Genomic DNA, 17,068 nt, shown 5'->3' on the forward strand with positions numbered 1-17,068 from the left:
CCGGTGCTGACGGGTGGGTGGAATCACGGCACCTGAGCACAGAGTAAAGATAGAGTGAAAACACTAAAAGCATCGCATCTACGTCTTCTCCTTTGCTTGGTCCATTTATTCATGAACGGCAACAAAATCGGTGCGGTCGTCTCAAAAGAGTCTTTCAAACAAAAGGCCTTAATGCCCTTGCTGACATAACAGCAGTCCGCAGTAAAGTTGTAACGTAGAACAAGAGGTAGGTTCAGTCTTAAAAGTCAAAGCTTTTATACGCCATGCTTAGGTGCAGCCTGAAATAAAGCCAAAGAAAAACTGAACTCCAGGGCTTTAACTCTGGATCTCCTATAATAAATCTGATATTGTCTGATGCTGGCCATTCATTTGGTGCAGGCAAAGTGCTTTCAAATGTGTCTGAGGACGTGAAGGACCTTTATTGCCTTGTTGATGGCTTCTCATTTGTCCTGGTGTAAAGTTAGTTAAATCTGTCAGCTACGGAGCAACAGGGAAGGCAGGGAGGACACTGCTAGGGCTCATTGGCTTGGCCACCTCTGCTTGTTAGCTGCACTGAGATCAGGGGAGGGATCTAGGCACCGGGCGCGAAGGCGGCAAAGGCTCATCGGCCTCCAGCCTCCACCGAGGCAGCACTGAGCCTCTACCATCCCAGGGGGAAACACTAAGCCTCTACCATCCCAGAAGGCAACAGTGAGCCTCCACTCTGCCAGAGGGCAGTACTGAGCATCTACTATCTCAGTGGGCAATGCTGAGCCTCCTCTGTGCCTTATTGCAACACCGAGCCTCCAGTATCCCAGAATGCAATGCCGAGCCTCCAATATCCCAGAGGGCAATGTTCAGCCACCACTCTCCCAGGGGGCACCACTGAGCCACCAAGCTGCCAGAGGGCATTGCTGAGCCTCTGATATCCCAGAGGTTAACGCTGATTATCCAGTGTCCCAGAATGCAGCAATGAGCCTCCGCGCCCCCAAAGTGTAATCGTGAGCCTCCAGTATCCCAGAGTGCAATGCTGAGCTGCTGCTGTCCCAGAGGGTAAAACTGAGCCTCCAATATATGAGAATGCAACACTGAGCCTCCCATACCCCAGAGGGCAACGCTGAGCCTCTACCATCCCAGAGGGAATTACTGAGCCGCCAGTGTCCCAGAGGGTAACGCTGAGCCTCCAATATCCCAGAATGCAATGCTGAGCCTCCACCATCCCAGAGGCTGACGTTGAGCTGCCAACGTTGAACAGTGCAAAACTGAGGCTGCACCATGCTAGAGTGAAACACTGAGATTTCAATATCCCAGAATGTAACAGCAAGTCTCCACCGGGTCTGAATGCGACACCGAGGCCCCTCTATCCCAGAATGCAACGCTGGCCTGGAACCGCTCACTACCACTCACTTGTCCAAGTCAGCCTGCAAAACTGTGGAGGGATTTTGGGACTCCACACAGCCTTCCCAGGCTCACTGTACGGAAGGAATTTACGACAAGTACATGTCACGCAAAATAATCTGGAGAATGCAAAGTAATGAAATAAATACCGGGAAACAGCTGTGCAGCTTCAATTCTGGGACTGCTCTCGTGCAGGTAGTTTAGGTTCTCACAATTGCACACAACGTTTGATGTAGGAGAAGGACCGGTAGAGTAAACCAGTCTCAGCATTTAGTCTAGGTGGATATCGGCAGAGAACAAAAGATCTGCGTACATATTCTCTAGTTTTCTTGGTGTTTCCTGAAGACATGCCTTTTCTTTAGGGGAACAAAGGAAAAACATATGCTGGAGGCGATCAAGAGTCAGTGCTCGCTGCCAGCATCTAGCAGATGTGTAATATTGCCAAAAACAGCATAAAATACAGGTTAAAACAACAGTACATAACATTAAATATATATATATATGTATTATTCTCTTCCTAACTCCCACTTCCTTTCGCCTAATGGACTATGCCTCATTGTGTCCCATCGTTTGCTTATGTTGCCATGGCAACAGTTCTGCAGGTCCATTAGCGGAGAGGTGTGACAAGAGACGACTCAATCCAGCTCGTGCCGCCTCACTCAGCCACACAAAGACAGAGGAGCGGCAAACCTGCGAGTTTGACACAAAACCCCATTTTCAGAGGCACAGCGTACCGTGCCGCATGACTGGTAACGCCACCCCAGTGTTGTTTCATCATTGATCACAGGTGGTGGTTTCCTGCTTCGCTTTTCCCTTGTGAGTCAAAAATATTGGCATTTTTGAAAAGGTAGCAGCCTCTGCTGCAGGAGCAGGAGCAGGAGCAGCGTGGACCGCGCATGCACACAACCTGAAGGGATCGTGCAGGTTTGATTATGACTCCTTGTCTCAAGGAGCGGCGCAATATGCTCCCACAACCCTGAAGGCTGCGCGCAACGCCACGTAGACAGCTTTATGGCACAAGAGGTGCCGCGATGCTCATCCCTGTGTTCCGGAATGGACCGGCTGCTCCACAGTACTCCGCGCAGTTTGACACCCTGCAGCCAGCCATCAGCAATAGCGCCGCGGCTCCGGGCGATTAAAACCACCATGCCGCGTGACTTTAAAAACAGGGCCCTCGCCGTGCATCGACCAAGTGCCCATAAGGAGCAGCGCAGCTGCGTTCACCTCCCGTGGAGACAAGGGTTGGCCGGTGGGCGAGGGCAGGGAGAGGCAGCCGCAGCGCCTGGGTGTACTCACCCCTGCGCTCCGCCGCTCCCCTTCCCACCATGCACAGCAGACAGATGTCCTACATTTGTTCCCTTTGTACATTGTCCAGCACAGCTCCACAATCATTTGACAAGGAGCCCGTTGCATTTCCCTTAAATATACACCGGCACACCTCCAGAAAACTCTTTGACACTGAATTATTAAAATACAACTCTTGCTGCAGATCAATTTAATTGTTCCGAGCCCAGGAATGGCAACCGCTGGTTGTTAGCTCTGCCCTGGAACATTGTACTTCTTTTATACTTATTGATATATACAGTGTACTCTAGATAGATAGATAGATAGATAGATAGATACGGTGTAATATATCTATATATCTATATATCTATATAGATATATCTATTCCTATATATATCTATATATGTATATAGATATATAGGAATAGATAGTTGTATCATATATGTGTATAGATATGGTGTACTCAATAGATAGATAGATAGATAGATAGATAGATAGATAGAGTGTAATCTATTCATATAGCTATATATGTATATAGATATATAGAAAATAGATAGTTGTATCATATATGTGTATAGATATGGTGTACTCAATAGATAGATAGATAGATAGATAGATAGATAGATAGAGTGTAATCTATTCATATAGCTATATATGTATATAGATATATAGAGAATAGATAGTTGTATCATATTCATATATGTATACAGATATGGTGTACTCAATAGATAGATATATAGATAGACAGAGTGTAATCTATTTATATATCGATATATATGTATATAGATATATAGAGAATAGATAGTTGTATCACATATGTATATAGATATGGTGTACTCAATAGATAGATAGATAGATAGATAGATGTATCGTATCTATACACATATATGGATTTTTCCCGTCCCAGGTTTCTCACTGCATTTCATGACATCTGTTGTTTCGGTGAAATCTCATTTGCCATGTAAAATAATCTATAAATATACTCCTTGAAACAGAATGACAAGCAGAGCCGCAATGTATATTTATATCCGAGGAGGGTCTTTTCGTCGTTCATTTCTTTTTCTCACCCCATTCCATTTTCTCCCTCTATAGCTCATAGCTACAGTACAACACAGAGCTGCACCTGTCTCAGAGGAGCACCTCGTGAGAGTGCGTGAGTGTCATACGGCCGTACCCCGGCGCCGTGGGGCTGAGCGAAGTTTCGGGGAAGGAAGCTCCTGCTCTACAGACGCATAAGAGCCACCCGAGATGGGCCGTGCCGAAGGCGCTTGGCGCTGACCTACAATGCAAACACACACACCCGCACATCAAAAGGAATAGCAAACGCACCCAACGCTTGCATTCTAGGTCACCGCTGCACACCCACACGTGCTTCCACAGCACACCGGGATGTGCCACCGGTCTAATTGGGCCGGGTGGGCTACGAGGTCAAGCCCGGTCCCCGGCCCGACCGCCTGTCAATCAAGCTGAACTTCTCATCCCCCCAGCAGGCGGTGTATTGAATCAGCCCTTATTTCTGCTGACAAATGTTCCACATTGCCCCGACGTCTGTGGACAGGCCGGATCTGCTTCACAAATGAGCCAGAGCGAGAGAGAGCGGGGGGGTGGCTGTTGTAGCACCACGGTTTGCTGCTTCCAGCCTCTCGGAAGCTGTCGGCACGGCCCTGCTCTCGCTCGCTCCTCTCTCCCACCTTCTCTCTTTAAGCGAAATAAAATGCAGATGAAGACCGGGCTGAACCGCATGCCTCCGACGCCACGTTGTGCTTCGACAAACAAAGTGACACGGGGCCAGATTTTCTTTCTCGCTCTTCCAAAACCGAGAGGTCGTTTCAAAGCGGCATTTCTGTTGCGGCATGCGGCCGCATGCCTTCAAGCGCTTCCCGGAAAGCGTGCGTTTTTTGGAGCTGCGCTCCCAGCATCTCTTCCCGGACCGCTCTCCCCACTTTCATCCGGTGCCACTACATCAATCCGTGTTTATTTGACGTGCCTAGCGCCTGGCTTGCACCCGCCGTCCGCCGCGCACCTGCACTGGCGTCCGAAGGAACGCGGCAGGGTGGGCCGACAGCTGCACCCGACAGGGGTCCCGATGGGTCCCGCTTTCCGGGCTAGGGGAGACGAGACAGGCGACGCCCGGTGAAGCCGCGCGGGCCGGAACGGAACGGAACCGAGCCCAGCCAGCCCGACATCCAACGAAAAAAAAGCAGATAGTTCGCATCCGTAACCCAGATCCCGGTCATCACATGACTCAATTCCACAGACACTAGGCCAATCTCCAGCCATAATCAGAAATAGGTTAAAGAGACTAAAAATACAAAGCATTAATAATTCATTTTTTCAACCTGTACCCCAGAAAAAAATAGCACACACCGTGTCAAAAAGGGGGCTAAACTGGCAGGTTCGACAGATTGCTTCCTTTCGATTCCCGGCTCTCGTCCTGCGGCGAGTCGCGATCCGCGGCGGCTGGATTCACCGGCTCCCGGACCGGCGCCGCTCCTCGGCTCACGTTCTCCCCCCACGCCGCTCACACGTCGACCGGTGTATGCGGAAGGGCATTTGGCTGGAACAACGCCGCTCAAAGCGCAACATCGGGACCCCCCAGACTGGTGAAACGAGGCGGCCCATCGGTGTTCCCAGTCAACGGTAAAAACGGGAAAGCGCTTATGTGGCGAAGGAGCCACCCGGAGTTTCTCCCCTGGGAACGCACCGTGTTTCTTCCAGGGTCTGGCGAGTCGCCTGGATCGCAAAATGTTCATGTAAAAGCAAAAATAACTTAATTTGCCACCACCCCCTTCTCCACAGGCTGCCCCCCCCCCACACACACACACACACACACAAACACACCTTTTCCATCCCGTGAGGTAAACCTAACAGATTTAGCAACGATCCTGTTTTTTGTTCTGCTGCCATTGCTGCTCGCCTTTCAGAAACAGGTGCAAAGTGCAGACCCAGCTCTTTACTAAAGGCTCCAAAGCCCAGGAGATGGCAGATGTGTCTAAATGTGGCTAAGCCAGTAGAAACAACAACAACAACAACGTTTAAAAAAAAAAAAAGAAAGAAAAAAACAGAGGAGTAACAATTTAGCTTATTTATTTTTGCCTATTTCTGGCAGCGGCTCCTGCGGTGCGGGGGTTTAGCTCCCCGAGGAGCGCTCCTGTGTAGCGGCTCTTTACTGTGTACATTACACCGCGGTGCCATTATGGACGACCCGGGTCTCCACCCCGCCCCCGCTGCTCTCGGGGTCCAGCTGCCGCCGCCGCCGCCACCGCAGCCATTTTTCCGTCTTTCCATTGCGGTGCAGGAGAGCTTCGACACGTCTAGCGCCGTACGGGTGTAACAGTAGGGCGTTGGGTCCGTGACCCCCGTAGCCTTCCTCTGCCGCGCTCCCTCTGCCCCCCTCCTTTTGATTCCCATGACAGCGGGACAACGGGTCTTTCCATCGATCACCCCACCCCAGCAGCGAGATGGTGCAGAACGCGGGTACAAGACTTCGGGGGCAGCGCAGCCTACCTTGAGACCACCACGAAAAAAGTCATTGCCCCGCTACATAATGGGTCACAGCAAACTCCTGAGAGAGGAGAAAAAATATTCCTCAAACATAAAACTAAAGGCGTTTTTTTTCCCCCCCTTTTTTTTCTTTTTACAAAAGTGCTATCTCATTTCAATTTGACAGGCAAAATGATGGCAGCAACCACATTTCCCCCATTCTTCAAGGAAATTGCATTTGGCATGCTTGTTATGTGTGCTGTAACAGCAGTTTAGCATCTTCTCCCTTAACCAGTAGTGCGATGTTGCGACTTGAAGAATCAACCGAACGGGGGCCTGCCTGCGAGCAGCCTAGTGATTTCGTTATTCGTATTACTTTTCCATCTCAGCAGAGCCTCCAGCCGCCCCGCAGCCCTTCTCCTCTACCTTTCAACCTCTACCCTTCCCCCCACCCTCCGCTGCTCCCGTTACCTCCAGGGCAAAATTCTAACAAGCTTCCCCTGGCAACAAGGCCTTCCTTCTTGCGAGGACCAATTTCTTTCCCGCTGCCCTGGGTGCAGCCCCGCCGACCCACCCTCCCCGACTGGGCCCCGTACCCCACCTCGCCAATAAGCGTTGAATTATTCAAGTTTTTTTTTTTTTTTTTTGCGGCAGGTCGGCCCCTGGCGATCAGGTGGATTTGAAATTCCAGGCACCCGATGTCTTGCAGAGAGCGTGGCTCCGTGGCAGGCCTACCGCGTGTCCGGAAGGGAAATCCGAGGTATGTCTACTCACCGTAGCTTCGCGTGTGCCTCCCTCCTCTCCCCCATTCCTCCGTAAGTGGCGCACCGCCCCTCCTGACCCGTACTTCTCATCACAGTTCCTCACATGGCCCTCCGCTCTCCAAAACAGCACCAAACACACGTCCCTTGTCCCACCACCACTCTCATCACGGGCTGCCCTTCTCCACCCCGACACTTGCTCAACGCATCATACATAAGAGGGACCGTGATAAAGCCAAGAGCCAACTAATGTGTCCCTGTGCACTACGTTCTGCTAAGTGTTGAAGATTGACCATGAGAATAATAAATCCTGATGCAGGAAGCACATCGAGTGTATTACTCCGGTATTTCAGAAAACAAATTGTTTTTTTTTTTTTTTTTAAGTTTGTCTCCAGCTTTCGTACGGTTCCGAGGTTTGCTGAGGGGCAAGTAGGAACCATGCAGTTGTACAAAGTAAGATCCCTTTCCATTCCCCAAGACGAGGAGGTGGACCAGGGGTCCTGGGACTTCCTTCAAAGTGCCCCCAGGGCCATAGAGCTGGGGGGGTGTGACACCCCTTGGTACTCGGTCACTCCCGTAGACACATCGTCCCCACCTTCGGAGCACAAAATGTGTGAAAACCATCACCTGAGCAGCTCGGCAGGAGGCGCCCTTCTCCGGGAGACTCACGGCACACGCATCCACACGCACCCACTTATCTGTGCGTGAGCCGGACGTAAATTCTTCACTTTGTCACGTGAGCGAACCCGTAAGAGCAGCAGAACATCTTCATGTCTGCTACGGGTGTCTTTTGTGTGAAGTTTGCACAATTCAGCTCCGTAAATCAGCCACTTTTTGCTTTATTTCTGTCTAGGTACCTTGCGTGGTTACTCGCTCACAGTGTTGTTCACACATCGCTCACGCCGACGTGACAAACGGCCCGGAGTTTTCCGCGTGTCGGACGTGGGGAGTAAGGTGAGCGTGCGCATCTGTCAGTGGGACACAGCGTGTGCCTGCGCGTAGCTCTGCGTTTCACTCTATGAGTGTGCGTATTGGACAGCATATTATTTCCAGCCTTTTCCCGGCTTAATGCGGACATCGCTTGGGCGAGCCGTTCTTCTGTTCGCGCGAATCGCTTCTCTCCTCCGACAGACGCTACCCTTTAAGAGCAGGTCTAGCGACGCTAATGTCACGAGAAAATGTGCGCCGGGTTCATAAATCAAAGCGAGACAAAAAACAATCGCTGATTTATTTTCCGGTTTAATTTCTGCGTGCTATAAAGAGGAAAGATGTTGTTGTTTATACAGCTAAGTGCTTATGAATTTTTCAAGAGGAATTTATTTAATTCCTGAGGAGGATGAGGAATGCGTTGGATTAGCAGCGGTGTTGTGCTCAGTTGTGAAAATCTCCCATGGACCCCGTGGGGCTGTTGGTATGGATGAAGCCTGAGGGTCTGAGAAGGGAGGGAGGGATGGAGGGAGGGGGTGGCAGCTAAGTGCACTAAAGGCGTTTATCTCTTATAACTCCTCATTTTTCCAAATCGCTGCCACTAAGAAAGCGCAGTCATTACCGATGCGGCCTCCTGCTATAATTGCAAGAATCCGCGTTATTTGGTGCAAGTCGGCATCGCCGATGCCCCTTTACCGGAAAGTCGCTCGAAGCAGCAGAATCGAAGGGGAGGACGGCAGGGAATTAACATGCCGCGCGACGTCGCGGGCTGCCATCGGTCCTCCGCGGTTTCCGGAACCGCTTCCTTCAAGCCCTCGGCCCCGGCCGCTCTCATTTTCGCGGATCGGCGGAGCCACCGGCCTCTCGTTGCGCTCCTCTGCGAGGCGAGCGCATCCTCCCAGCGCCACGTGCCCACGCCGGAACCCCTCGGACCACGCGGGGGCAGGGATAGCTGTCGCGCCCCTTCACGTTACATCGCAAAACCCCTGCCGCCGCACCGCCCCTCACCCCAGCACCGCGTCCGCCCCGCGGCCCAGTTCCCCGCAGCCGCATTTCCCCACTCGAGTGCCTTTTTTATCACGACACATTTGTCAGAACGCATTGTGGTAACGCGGTGCATTATGCAGCAGCAGCTGATAACCTTGTCTCGTGGCTGGACTAAACTTAGACGCGCGGGCTGTGGGCGTGCATTCGCGTGTGGGCGAGAACGCGAGGGACTTGCTGGGACCGTCGCATGTGTTCTAGAACATACCGCCGCTGTCCTCTGCTCTTTGCATCAGCTGCACGCGGAACAAAGGCGGTCGTACGCGTAACGCCGAGGACGCTCGACTGGGGTGGGGGGGACAGCAGGGAAGGAGTTAATGACAAAACACAGCCGTTAATAACTCATAACTCCTCCCTTGGGGAATCCTATTTTACATTAATTACACCGTAGCCGCTGGCAAACTGCATATCAAGCAGTATTTTGCAAACAAACAACTGGCATATCTACTTACCGTCAGCACGCAGCAACGGGGGTCGTTTGTGTGAGATTTAGGGTAGGCGGGCTGGCGGGAGGCCTCTGCACTGTCGAGAGTCTCATCTGAACCTGGAGCACACTGAGAACTGCTGGCTGCTGAACACCCCCACCACGCGCACGCACACACACACACGCATAGATGCACGCGCACAGACAAAGGAAGACGCCGACACCCGCTCATTTAAACGCTCAAACCCCGACCCGTGCGACGACACACGCGCGCAGACCCTCCCACGTCCGCGTGCGCGCTCGCATTCACGCATCTGGCGGGCACTTTCCTCCGAAGCGACGCGCAGCTCCGAGTAACAGTAACACAAACGCGGAGAACCACACGCTTGCATGATGACACACTTCGAAATTCGCGGTGTGAACGCCTGACGCGGGACCGCGCCGCCTCACACCGAGTCCGTGCGCAATACCGTAATAATGAGGGTACCAGACCTCTCTGGTAGAGGCGCCTCCATATAGGCCAGCGCGTGTGTGAATTTTTACTGCACGAAGCTCGGAACAGTACGTCTGATTCATCACACAAACAAATGCATGCGCTCAAATCTACAGACAGACTGATCATTAGAGCGCATTAAAAATATATGATTCGGAGGCAGGCCACGGGGTGCCTATCAGCCCCTTTGATCGGGATGTTTGCGAAACCCTCAGTAGTTTGCAATGTCCCACAGTGACAAGGCTCCTCGAGAAGATGAGTAAAATTTGGGTTTTGTCGGTGGAATCTGCCAGCGTTTACTGTTCTCCCGCTGCAGCGCTCAGCGACAACAACAGGAGTGAAACAATGGGTGGTGACAGGTCTGAGCACTCCTCCGGAGCGGGGCATTTTGACACCGGGAGGCTTAGCGAGCGACGTTAACCATTTCGCACCGGCACGTTCCAGCGGCTGTCATTGAGAAACATAAGTAGTTCTTTGCATTACGAAACGCTCGTGTGTGTCGCAGCAGCGTTGGCAGCCTCTCTAAGAAGCCTACCGTCGATGCGGTTGAGATCAACGCCGCTAGCGTGGGAGGCCGCGGTTTAATTCCCGACGTGGCTTTCCCCGGCGGAGATGAGGGAGCAAATTCGAACTTCTCTTGCTCATCGCTTATCGCTGCTTCCATCGTTTTTTTCAGCGAGCATTTTCTGAGCGTGCGTAGGCGTGCGCGCACGTGTGCCTTGTTTTGCATATCTTGCAGATACGTGCAGATCTGCGCAGATGAACCATAGTAAATAATGCTTCCCAACATGAGCACAAAAAAGTCCTGTGTTCCCTTTGGTTATTCGGGAGCTGCGCCGCTGGGCAAGTCTGCTCTCCTTCGGAACGACCCCAAACAGGGTGTAAACCCCTCCGCCCGTCTTCCGTACTCATCGGGACAATGTGGCCAATGGCTCGGTTCCACGGTCGGCCCGAGAGCAGTCAGTTCCCGGGCGGCTTCTTCTTCCTAACACACCGCTAAACACGGTTAGGGCTCACCGCGAACACGTCTCTTGGCATCCTTTCAAAGAACAACTTTTTTTTCCTCTCCTCGTTTTTTTTTTTCCAAATTCAAATGCTCTTTAAGGAAGAAAAAGAGCCCCGAAGCTTCGAGCACGAAAACAACTTTGTTTTCAAGAAAGCAGCAGGAAGGTTTGCCGGTTGCCGACGTCATGTTTGCACGTTTAAAGGGAGTCGTGGGCCTGTTGCTCTCAGCTCCTCCCTCCACGACTCCCCGAGAGCTGTTGGTTGTTGGTTTGCACCTTCCGGTTCGCTGGCCCTTGGAGCGGTTACCCTCCACGAATACGACGTCCTCATGGGCCCTCCACAAATTTGCATTGTAGAGTTACCCATTTAGCAGACACTTTTCTCCAACAACTCGGAAAACAAGCGCAACGCATTCATCGGGGCGGCCCAGCGCGCGTATTGCTCAGCAGAAGCCCGCGATCTCCCCGTTCCCCCAGCGGCTCTACATGAAGCCGCTCCTCAATGAACAACATCGACTCGCCCCTTCAAAAGAAAGCCAATTTTAAAAAATGCAAAGAGTAATTGGAATGACATTTGATGTTGTCATCTCGTGAGCTCGCGCAGTGCATCTAATCAATGCTTCATTGCATGCAATATTCTCTGGAGAGATGGGTACAGTTCAGGCTCCGACGTGAAAAGGCTAGATCATCGATCGGATCACTTTCCAAATGTTTTATCACCAGGATTAAAATATGCATGCTATCTTTTTCAGGCCAAGGGCCAGGAAGGAGGAGGTCGGGGCTGCGGGGGCCCGGGTGGGAACTTACCCCTGGCAGTGTCTTCTGTTCGTGGAGGGCGTTCTGGGCTTTGATGGCCGATTCGCGTGCGCAGTAGGTGAGGAACGCACAGCCTACGAAAGAGAACGGAGACATGGACCTGATGACTGCTGGACATTAGTTCCCGAGCCGGTTACCGAAGCCTCGACGGCGCGGAGCAAAGTTGGTGGGTTGCTGGGTTGGTGTTCGGTCTTGGCTGTCTTGTGAATGGCCAAAAGGACTACTCTAAACAGATGGAGACAGTCCCGAGAACACACTCTTCTTGTCCCCGCTGCGTACCCCGCTGCCGCACTGCCCGACTCCGAGCGTTTCCCAACACATCCCGGCAAGGTTCGGAGAGGGCGCGCGGCAAGTGTACGGTGAAACAGGTTGAGGGACCGGGGAGGGGTTCAAACTCCCGTGACCCCAGGCACCCCCCCCCCCAAGCAGAGCAGGACCTCTGCTGACCGGCACACGCAACTTTCTCAACCCAAAAGCCGAAACGCTCCGATGCCAGATCCCTAGAGACAGGGCTTGAGAGAGAGAGACACGGCGAGCCCAGCGGAGTGTTACCGCAGTAATTCCCACTGACTGCTTTTCAGCGATGATGAGCTTTATAGCATCACACTGTAAAATCTCAGAGAGAGCTAAATCAACTCCAGGGGAGTTCATTTCCACACACGGGGCTCGAATAAACTCTCTCGGAGTTAATTTCACTCCGGCGACCGTACGGCGCGCGGCCGTCAGCTTCGTGTAGTTCGCCACGGTTAACCATGTCGGCGTCCTTACAAAAGCCGCTTATCGCACCGTGATTTAGGACGTTTTACAGATCTGAGCGAGTGCAGCGGTATAGCGAGGACGCAGCCCGAACGCACACTCCTTGTAAAGTCACCGAAAGAGCAAAGGGAGGTTTGCATTTATTAAGCGAGTTGTTTTCTCCCATTTATCTGTCCATCCGTTCATCGCATAACTTCACCCGCAGGCATGTTACGGGTTTAATTAGAGCGAACATTTGATTTCGTTTTCTAAACGGCAGCAGGCAGTCTTTCTCCACACTGATCAATTTCCCTGCAACATCTGAACCCTCTAATAAAGCCTGGCTACACTAAATCTCCACATGGCCCCATGCTTCGCGGGACAGAGAAAGAAAAGGGTTCGGCCGCATTGATCTATTGATCGCCCTGTATGTCACGTCTGCCGGGCTCCGTCCTTTCAGGGGCTTCTCTCTTGCTGAGGGTCCTGCCCTCCAGTCGTGCCAGGAGATGGAGACTGCCTGAGGTCGTGACCTCCCGAAAGCCTGGTCGCACTGTCGGTGTCGTGATTTAACCTTATTCGCACCGGCCTTATTCCCAGAAGGCCAAACAGAAGCGCTGAGGATCGTGTGTGCGCACATGCAGCTGCACACACACACACACACACACACACACACACACACACACACAAAAACTCGCGTTCAGTAATGTGCACCACAGAACAGCATTACCGCAATTCCCTTTCAGCTTCATGCCCACACAAACATGCACAAATACGCTACATTCGATGCCAAATCAATAAAAGATATTCATGCAATATTAAATTTTCCATGTTCTTCAGATGAGTTAATGAGGGCGGCGTCTACAACGCATAAACAAAAAACTTTAGCCAATAAATCCAAATGGAGAAACTGGATTAGAAAGCGTTGAAAAGAAAGGTCGGAGCCAAAATCGCTGTGTGAAAACAGCCATAGGGACGGAATTAGGAGCAGTTTGCAAATCAGAGTCGAGACCGTCCAGCAAGAGTCGACGTTCTCTGCGTTTGTATTGTTGCTGGAGAGATTTCTGCAGCGGCTACATGTTTAATGAGTCATGGATCATGACTACTTGGAATATGTGGTCCAGGCTCTGGCTAGCTGTTGCACGTGCTCACGGCTGCTTTCTGGGAGGCGGATATTTCGAGATCGACACCATGACCCGGCACATTGCTGTCTGCCCTGCTCACCGCGTCCAAAAAGATGAACTTTATTTCCAGACACTGAATAATTTTCGTATTAAGGAACAAGAAATTAAACAGCCGTTTGTGGCGATCACACCTCGAAGCACGAGATCTAGTCCTGCATGTTACTGCAATACTGTAATATAGAGAAGCATTTTTTTTCGCAGCAATCTTTAGTTAAATCTATTCAGTTCCACGCAGAACTGAAGCAGGGAGCTCGGAACACGTGTCACTGGCGAACGCGGGGACGCAGCATCCCCGAACAGCATTTAGCGAGCCCTTCTCCTTGCTCGAGCTCCAGGCTCGGCGTTCGAGGCTGGAAACAGAGAGCCTCGGACTCACAGGAGCGTTACTAAGGCAGAGCTGGGAACTGCGGGTTTGCAGTTACGTAAGCGGTGGTGAGATCTCTAGTGAGATCTGTTCTAATAACGGCACTTTTTGTAAAAAGAAAAACGAATCTGTGCACGTACAGCACAATATTTTGGTGCATTGGAATTGCATCCCAGACCACTGGACTAGGCTCCAGACCACCACGACCCTGCTGCAGGAGAAGTGGCAATCAGTTGCGAGTGACTGGGTGTTTACCAGCACCATACTTGACATATCAGCTTATTTCATGGGGATTTGTTTCTCTACTTCTCCTTAATCCTTCTCCATGAAAGCAATGTTAAATAATGTTAAAATGCCAGAGAATGTAGTAAAAGAATGTTAAATCCTCCTCCCTCAGCATACCATCCAGCGTCTCATACGCTACACCAGTTTGCGTATAAATTATGGACACTGATGCATTTTAAATTTAAAAAAAAGGGGAAAAACTGAAATTGCGGATGATGAAATCATTTGAAATACAGCAAGAAAGGGGCTCAGGCTGCTGCTGACAGTGCAATAAATTACATCCAATCTGCATAATTAACATAATTTTTCAATTGACGGAAAACCCCTGCCCAAATGAAAAAAAAAAGAAAGCGCTCTCTTCAGCGGCTGCTTCCTGGTGTCTTCGCACTGGTCTTGCTCCGCCAGGTAGCCACGCGGAGCGGGCCGAGAAGAGCCCTTCGCGCTGCCTTGTGTGAGTGGGGGCGGCGCACGTCCACGTGGCCAGTAATTAAAGAGCCCGCTCTCCGGCTGCTGCTTTCGTCTGACAACTTCCATTTGCTTGGGTTAATTACTCCAGACAAGAATCTATGTCCCCGGGTGCCGCGGGAGGCTGAGCCGTCTGGTTCAGCACTTTTGGCCCGAATCTAGAAAGTGTGGGTAAATCCTGCTGAGCACAGGGGTCCTGCTGTCAAACCGTGACCGTGCCCCCTCGCTCTCCTCGCCTCAGCAGTAATGCAAAGGACCTCTCTCTCTCTCTCTCTCTCTCACCCCCAAACTCCGGGACCCCCCGCGTAATGAAAACGTCTGAACTCCCGGCCACCGCCACCCCTCCCCGCCCCGTGGCATTTGCGCCTCCTGAAACTGTGAGGGCAGCAGAATGCGTGCAGGACCCCGGCGCCGGCCTCCCACGTCCCCTTGCACTTCATTTGCACTCCACGGTAAAATGTCAACGCGGACGGGAGATTACTGGCGTACTTCATTTACAGCTGGGTGGTGCTGGGATGGGGGGGATGGTGCTCTCACTTTCCAAGGGTTTGGGAGACAGGCATCATCGATGCTGATACAGCGTGATTATTACCTGAAGCCATGTCGGAGTCGCTGGGATTTGGGGCTTAGTATTGATCGGTTTATATTGGGCTATCAAACTCTCCTCGCCGTTTCTGTTCCGGGTCCCCACCCCCTCCCCCCATGTGACCCCCCACCTCTCCGAACTGCATAAGCGTAGCAGCGATGCATGGCTGGGAAAAATGTTCTGTCTTCCACATCCTCTCACTCATTATTTTAATAACGCTATTTTTTTAATGTTATTCTGCTCCTGTCTAATTAGCTCATAATGACTCCCATAATATAAACTGTACTCTAGCGTAACCTGTAAACCTTAATTAAGTCAAGCTCTTTAAAACGAGCTCAAACTTAATGCGCCACACAAAAATGAAAGGGTCATAGGGCACAGGGCACCTCGTGTAGGACCAGTAGTGCTCACAGAGGACCTCTTGTTTCCACTGACGAACACTTGATGCTTTTGGGTGGGAAACTGTAATTAATTTGTCTGTGTTGCACTCACTCTTATCCTTAGACAATGGGAAAAAAAATAAATGCGTAACTCAATCAATCGCTGGAAAAATCCTGGGCGTGCGAAACCTGAAATATTTGCAGAGACACATCCGCTACCGTCGGACCGGGTTGCAGCCGTAGAGCTGCTGGACTGCGTTCGAGAGACCCGGGTTCGAATCCCACCTGGGGGATTCAAAACATGGGCGAGCTGATCTGGAAAAAGACATCAGCTAAATAAACACAAAAAGTAAATCTACGATTGTCACGCCCTCCTCGGCACAACAAGGAGCACCTGCGGCAGATTGGGGAACGACCGCCTAAAAGGGTGCTCCGGAGCGCACTTGAGCTCGGAACCTTGCTCGGCATTTGACCGTCATCCTCATATGCTCCTTGACTCCTTACCTTTCCTGTTCCATCTGTCCTCAACCCTGTTCTCCCTTCTCTCTTTGGATCCCTTGGTTTCCTCCATCTCCTGCTTGTCTCGCGGATTACGGCTTTCGGATTTCCCCTCTGGTAACGCTTGTGCGTCGGCTACCCTCGGATCGTCTTGTGACCACGGCTTTTGGATTCCCCTTCCGAACCCCGACGCTCCGCACTCGGGTCTGACGGCTTCCTTCCGTTGTGACACCATGACAGAGATGATGGGCATGACCGGACTGGACAGAACTGATGAAAAAGCGCATAAACTGATCAAAAAGAGCACCTTTTTTCTGATAAGTAGCACAGGTCCGGCTCCTGGATATTCCGTCCGTGGAAACACGGGCGTTTGCCTGCCCACTACACGTCGCGCACTTTGTACTACGGTTAGTACATGAGCACGCACGTGTGCACTCGAGCAGTGAGGAACGTCGATCCTGTGCACGGAAACAGGTGAACAACACTGTTCCTTCACTTACGCTGCATCGAGGAAAACCCCACAGGTCCACCAGCAACTTTTGCGAGCGCGCTGAATTCATCTAATGAGCTGCATCCCTATCGAAGGTGCCGATCGACTATGCTTAAGATGCAGTTTCACAGTAGAGTAAATATACATTCTCACCGTCTCCAGAGGAGAGGGTCTGTGGCTAACATGGTTTCGGTATATCCCCCTTTGACGGCCAGGCAAATATACCTGTCATTCGGCACTCTTCAGGCTTCAGAAATTTAGAGTTTAATCAATGCTGACTTTACTCGGAGCTCCCCACGGAATTACAGTCAACATCAATAGTCTGGATCTTATCTCTTCCTTACCAGATACTATCATCTCAAAAAACGTGAACTCGCACTCATGGTCTACTAAATACTGTACAGCAACTCCACTGAAGACACGTGGCGGGATGGCATCCATGCTGCGGGCAGTGGCCCCGAACACGTCGCT

At 51.4% G+C, this 17,068-nt stretch overlaps 1 protein-coding gene across 8 annotated transcripts in view; it reads right to left on the reverse strand.

Moving 5' to 3' along the window:
- The window catches only part of celf5a (cugbp, Elav-like family member 5a), a 166,818-nt gene that overhangs the window by 139,473 nt on the left and 10,277 nt on the right, over window positions 1–17,068 (reverse strand). For 7 of the 8 annotated variants that reach the window (XR_003797927.1, XM_029255135.1, XM_029255140.1 and 4 more), the window contains exon 2: window positions 11,605–11,687. Coding sequence is in view for 7 of the 8 variants with exons in the window: in XM_029255135.1 (XP_029110968.1) it covers window positions 11,605–11,687 (83 nt within the window). In the remaining variant the exon portion in view is untranslated. Of the gene's footprint in view, window positions 1–11,604; window positions 11,688–16,113; window positions 16,168–17,068 lie in introns of those variants that run through there. The other variant, XM_029255141.1, reaches the window with a different exon arrangement.

This window comes from Scleropages formosus, chromosome 9, assembly GCF_900964775.1.
Source record: "Scleropages formosus chromosome 9, fSclFor1.1, whole genome shotgun sequence".
Classification (NCBI taxonomy): Eukaryota; Metazoa; Chordata; class Actinopteri; order Osteoglossiformes; family Osteoglossidae; genus Scleropages; species Scleropages formosus.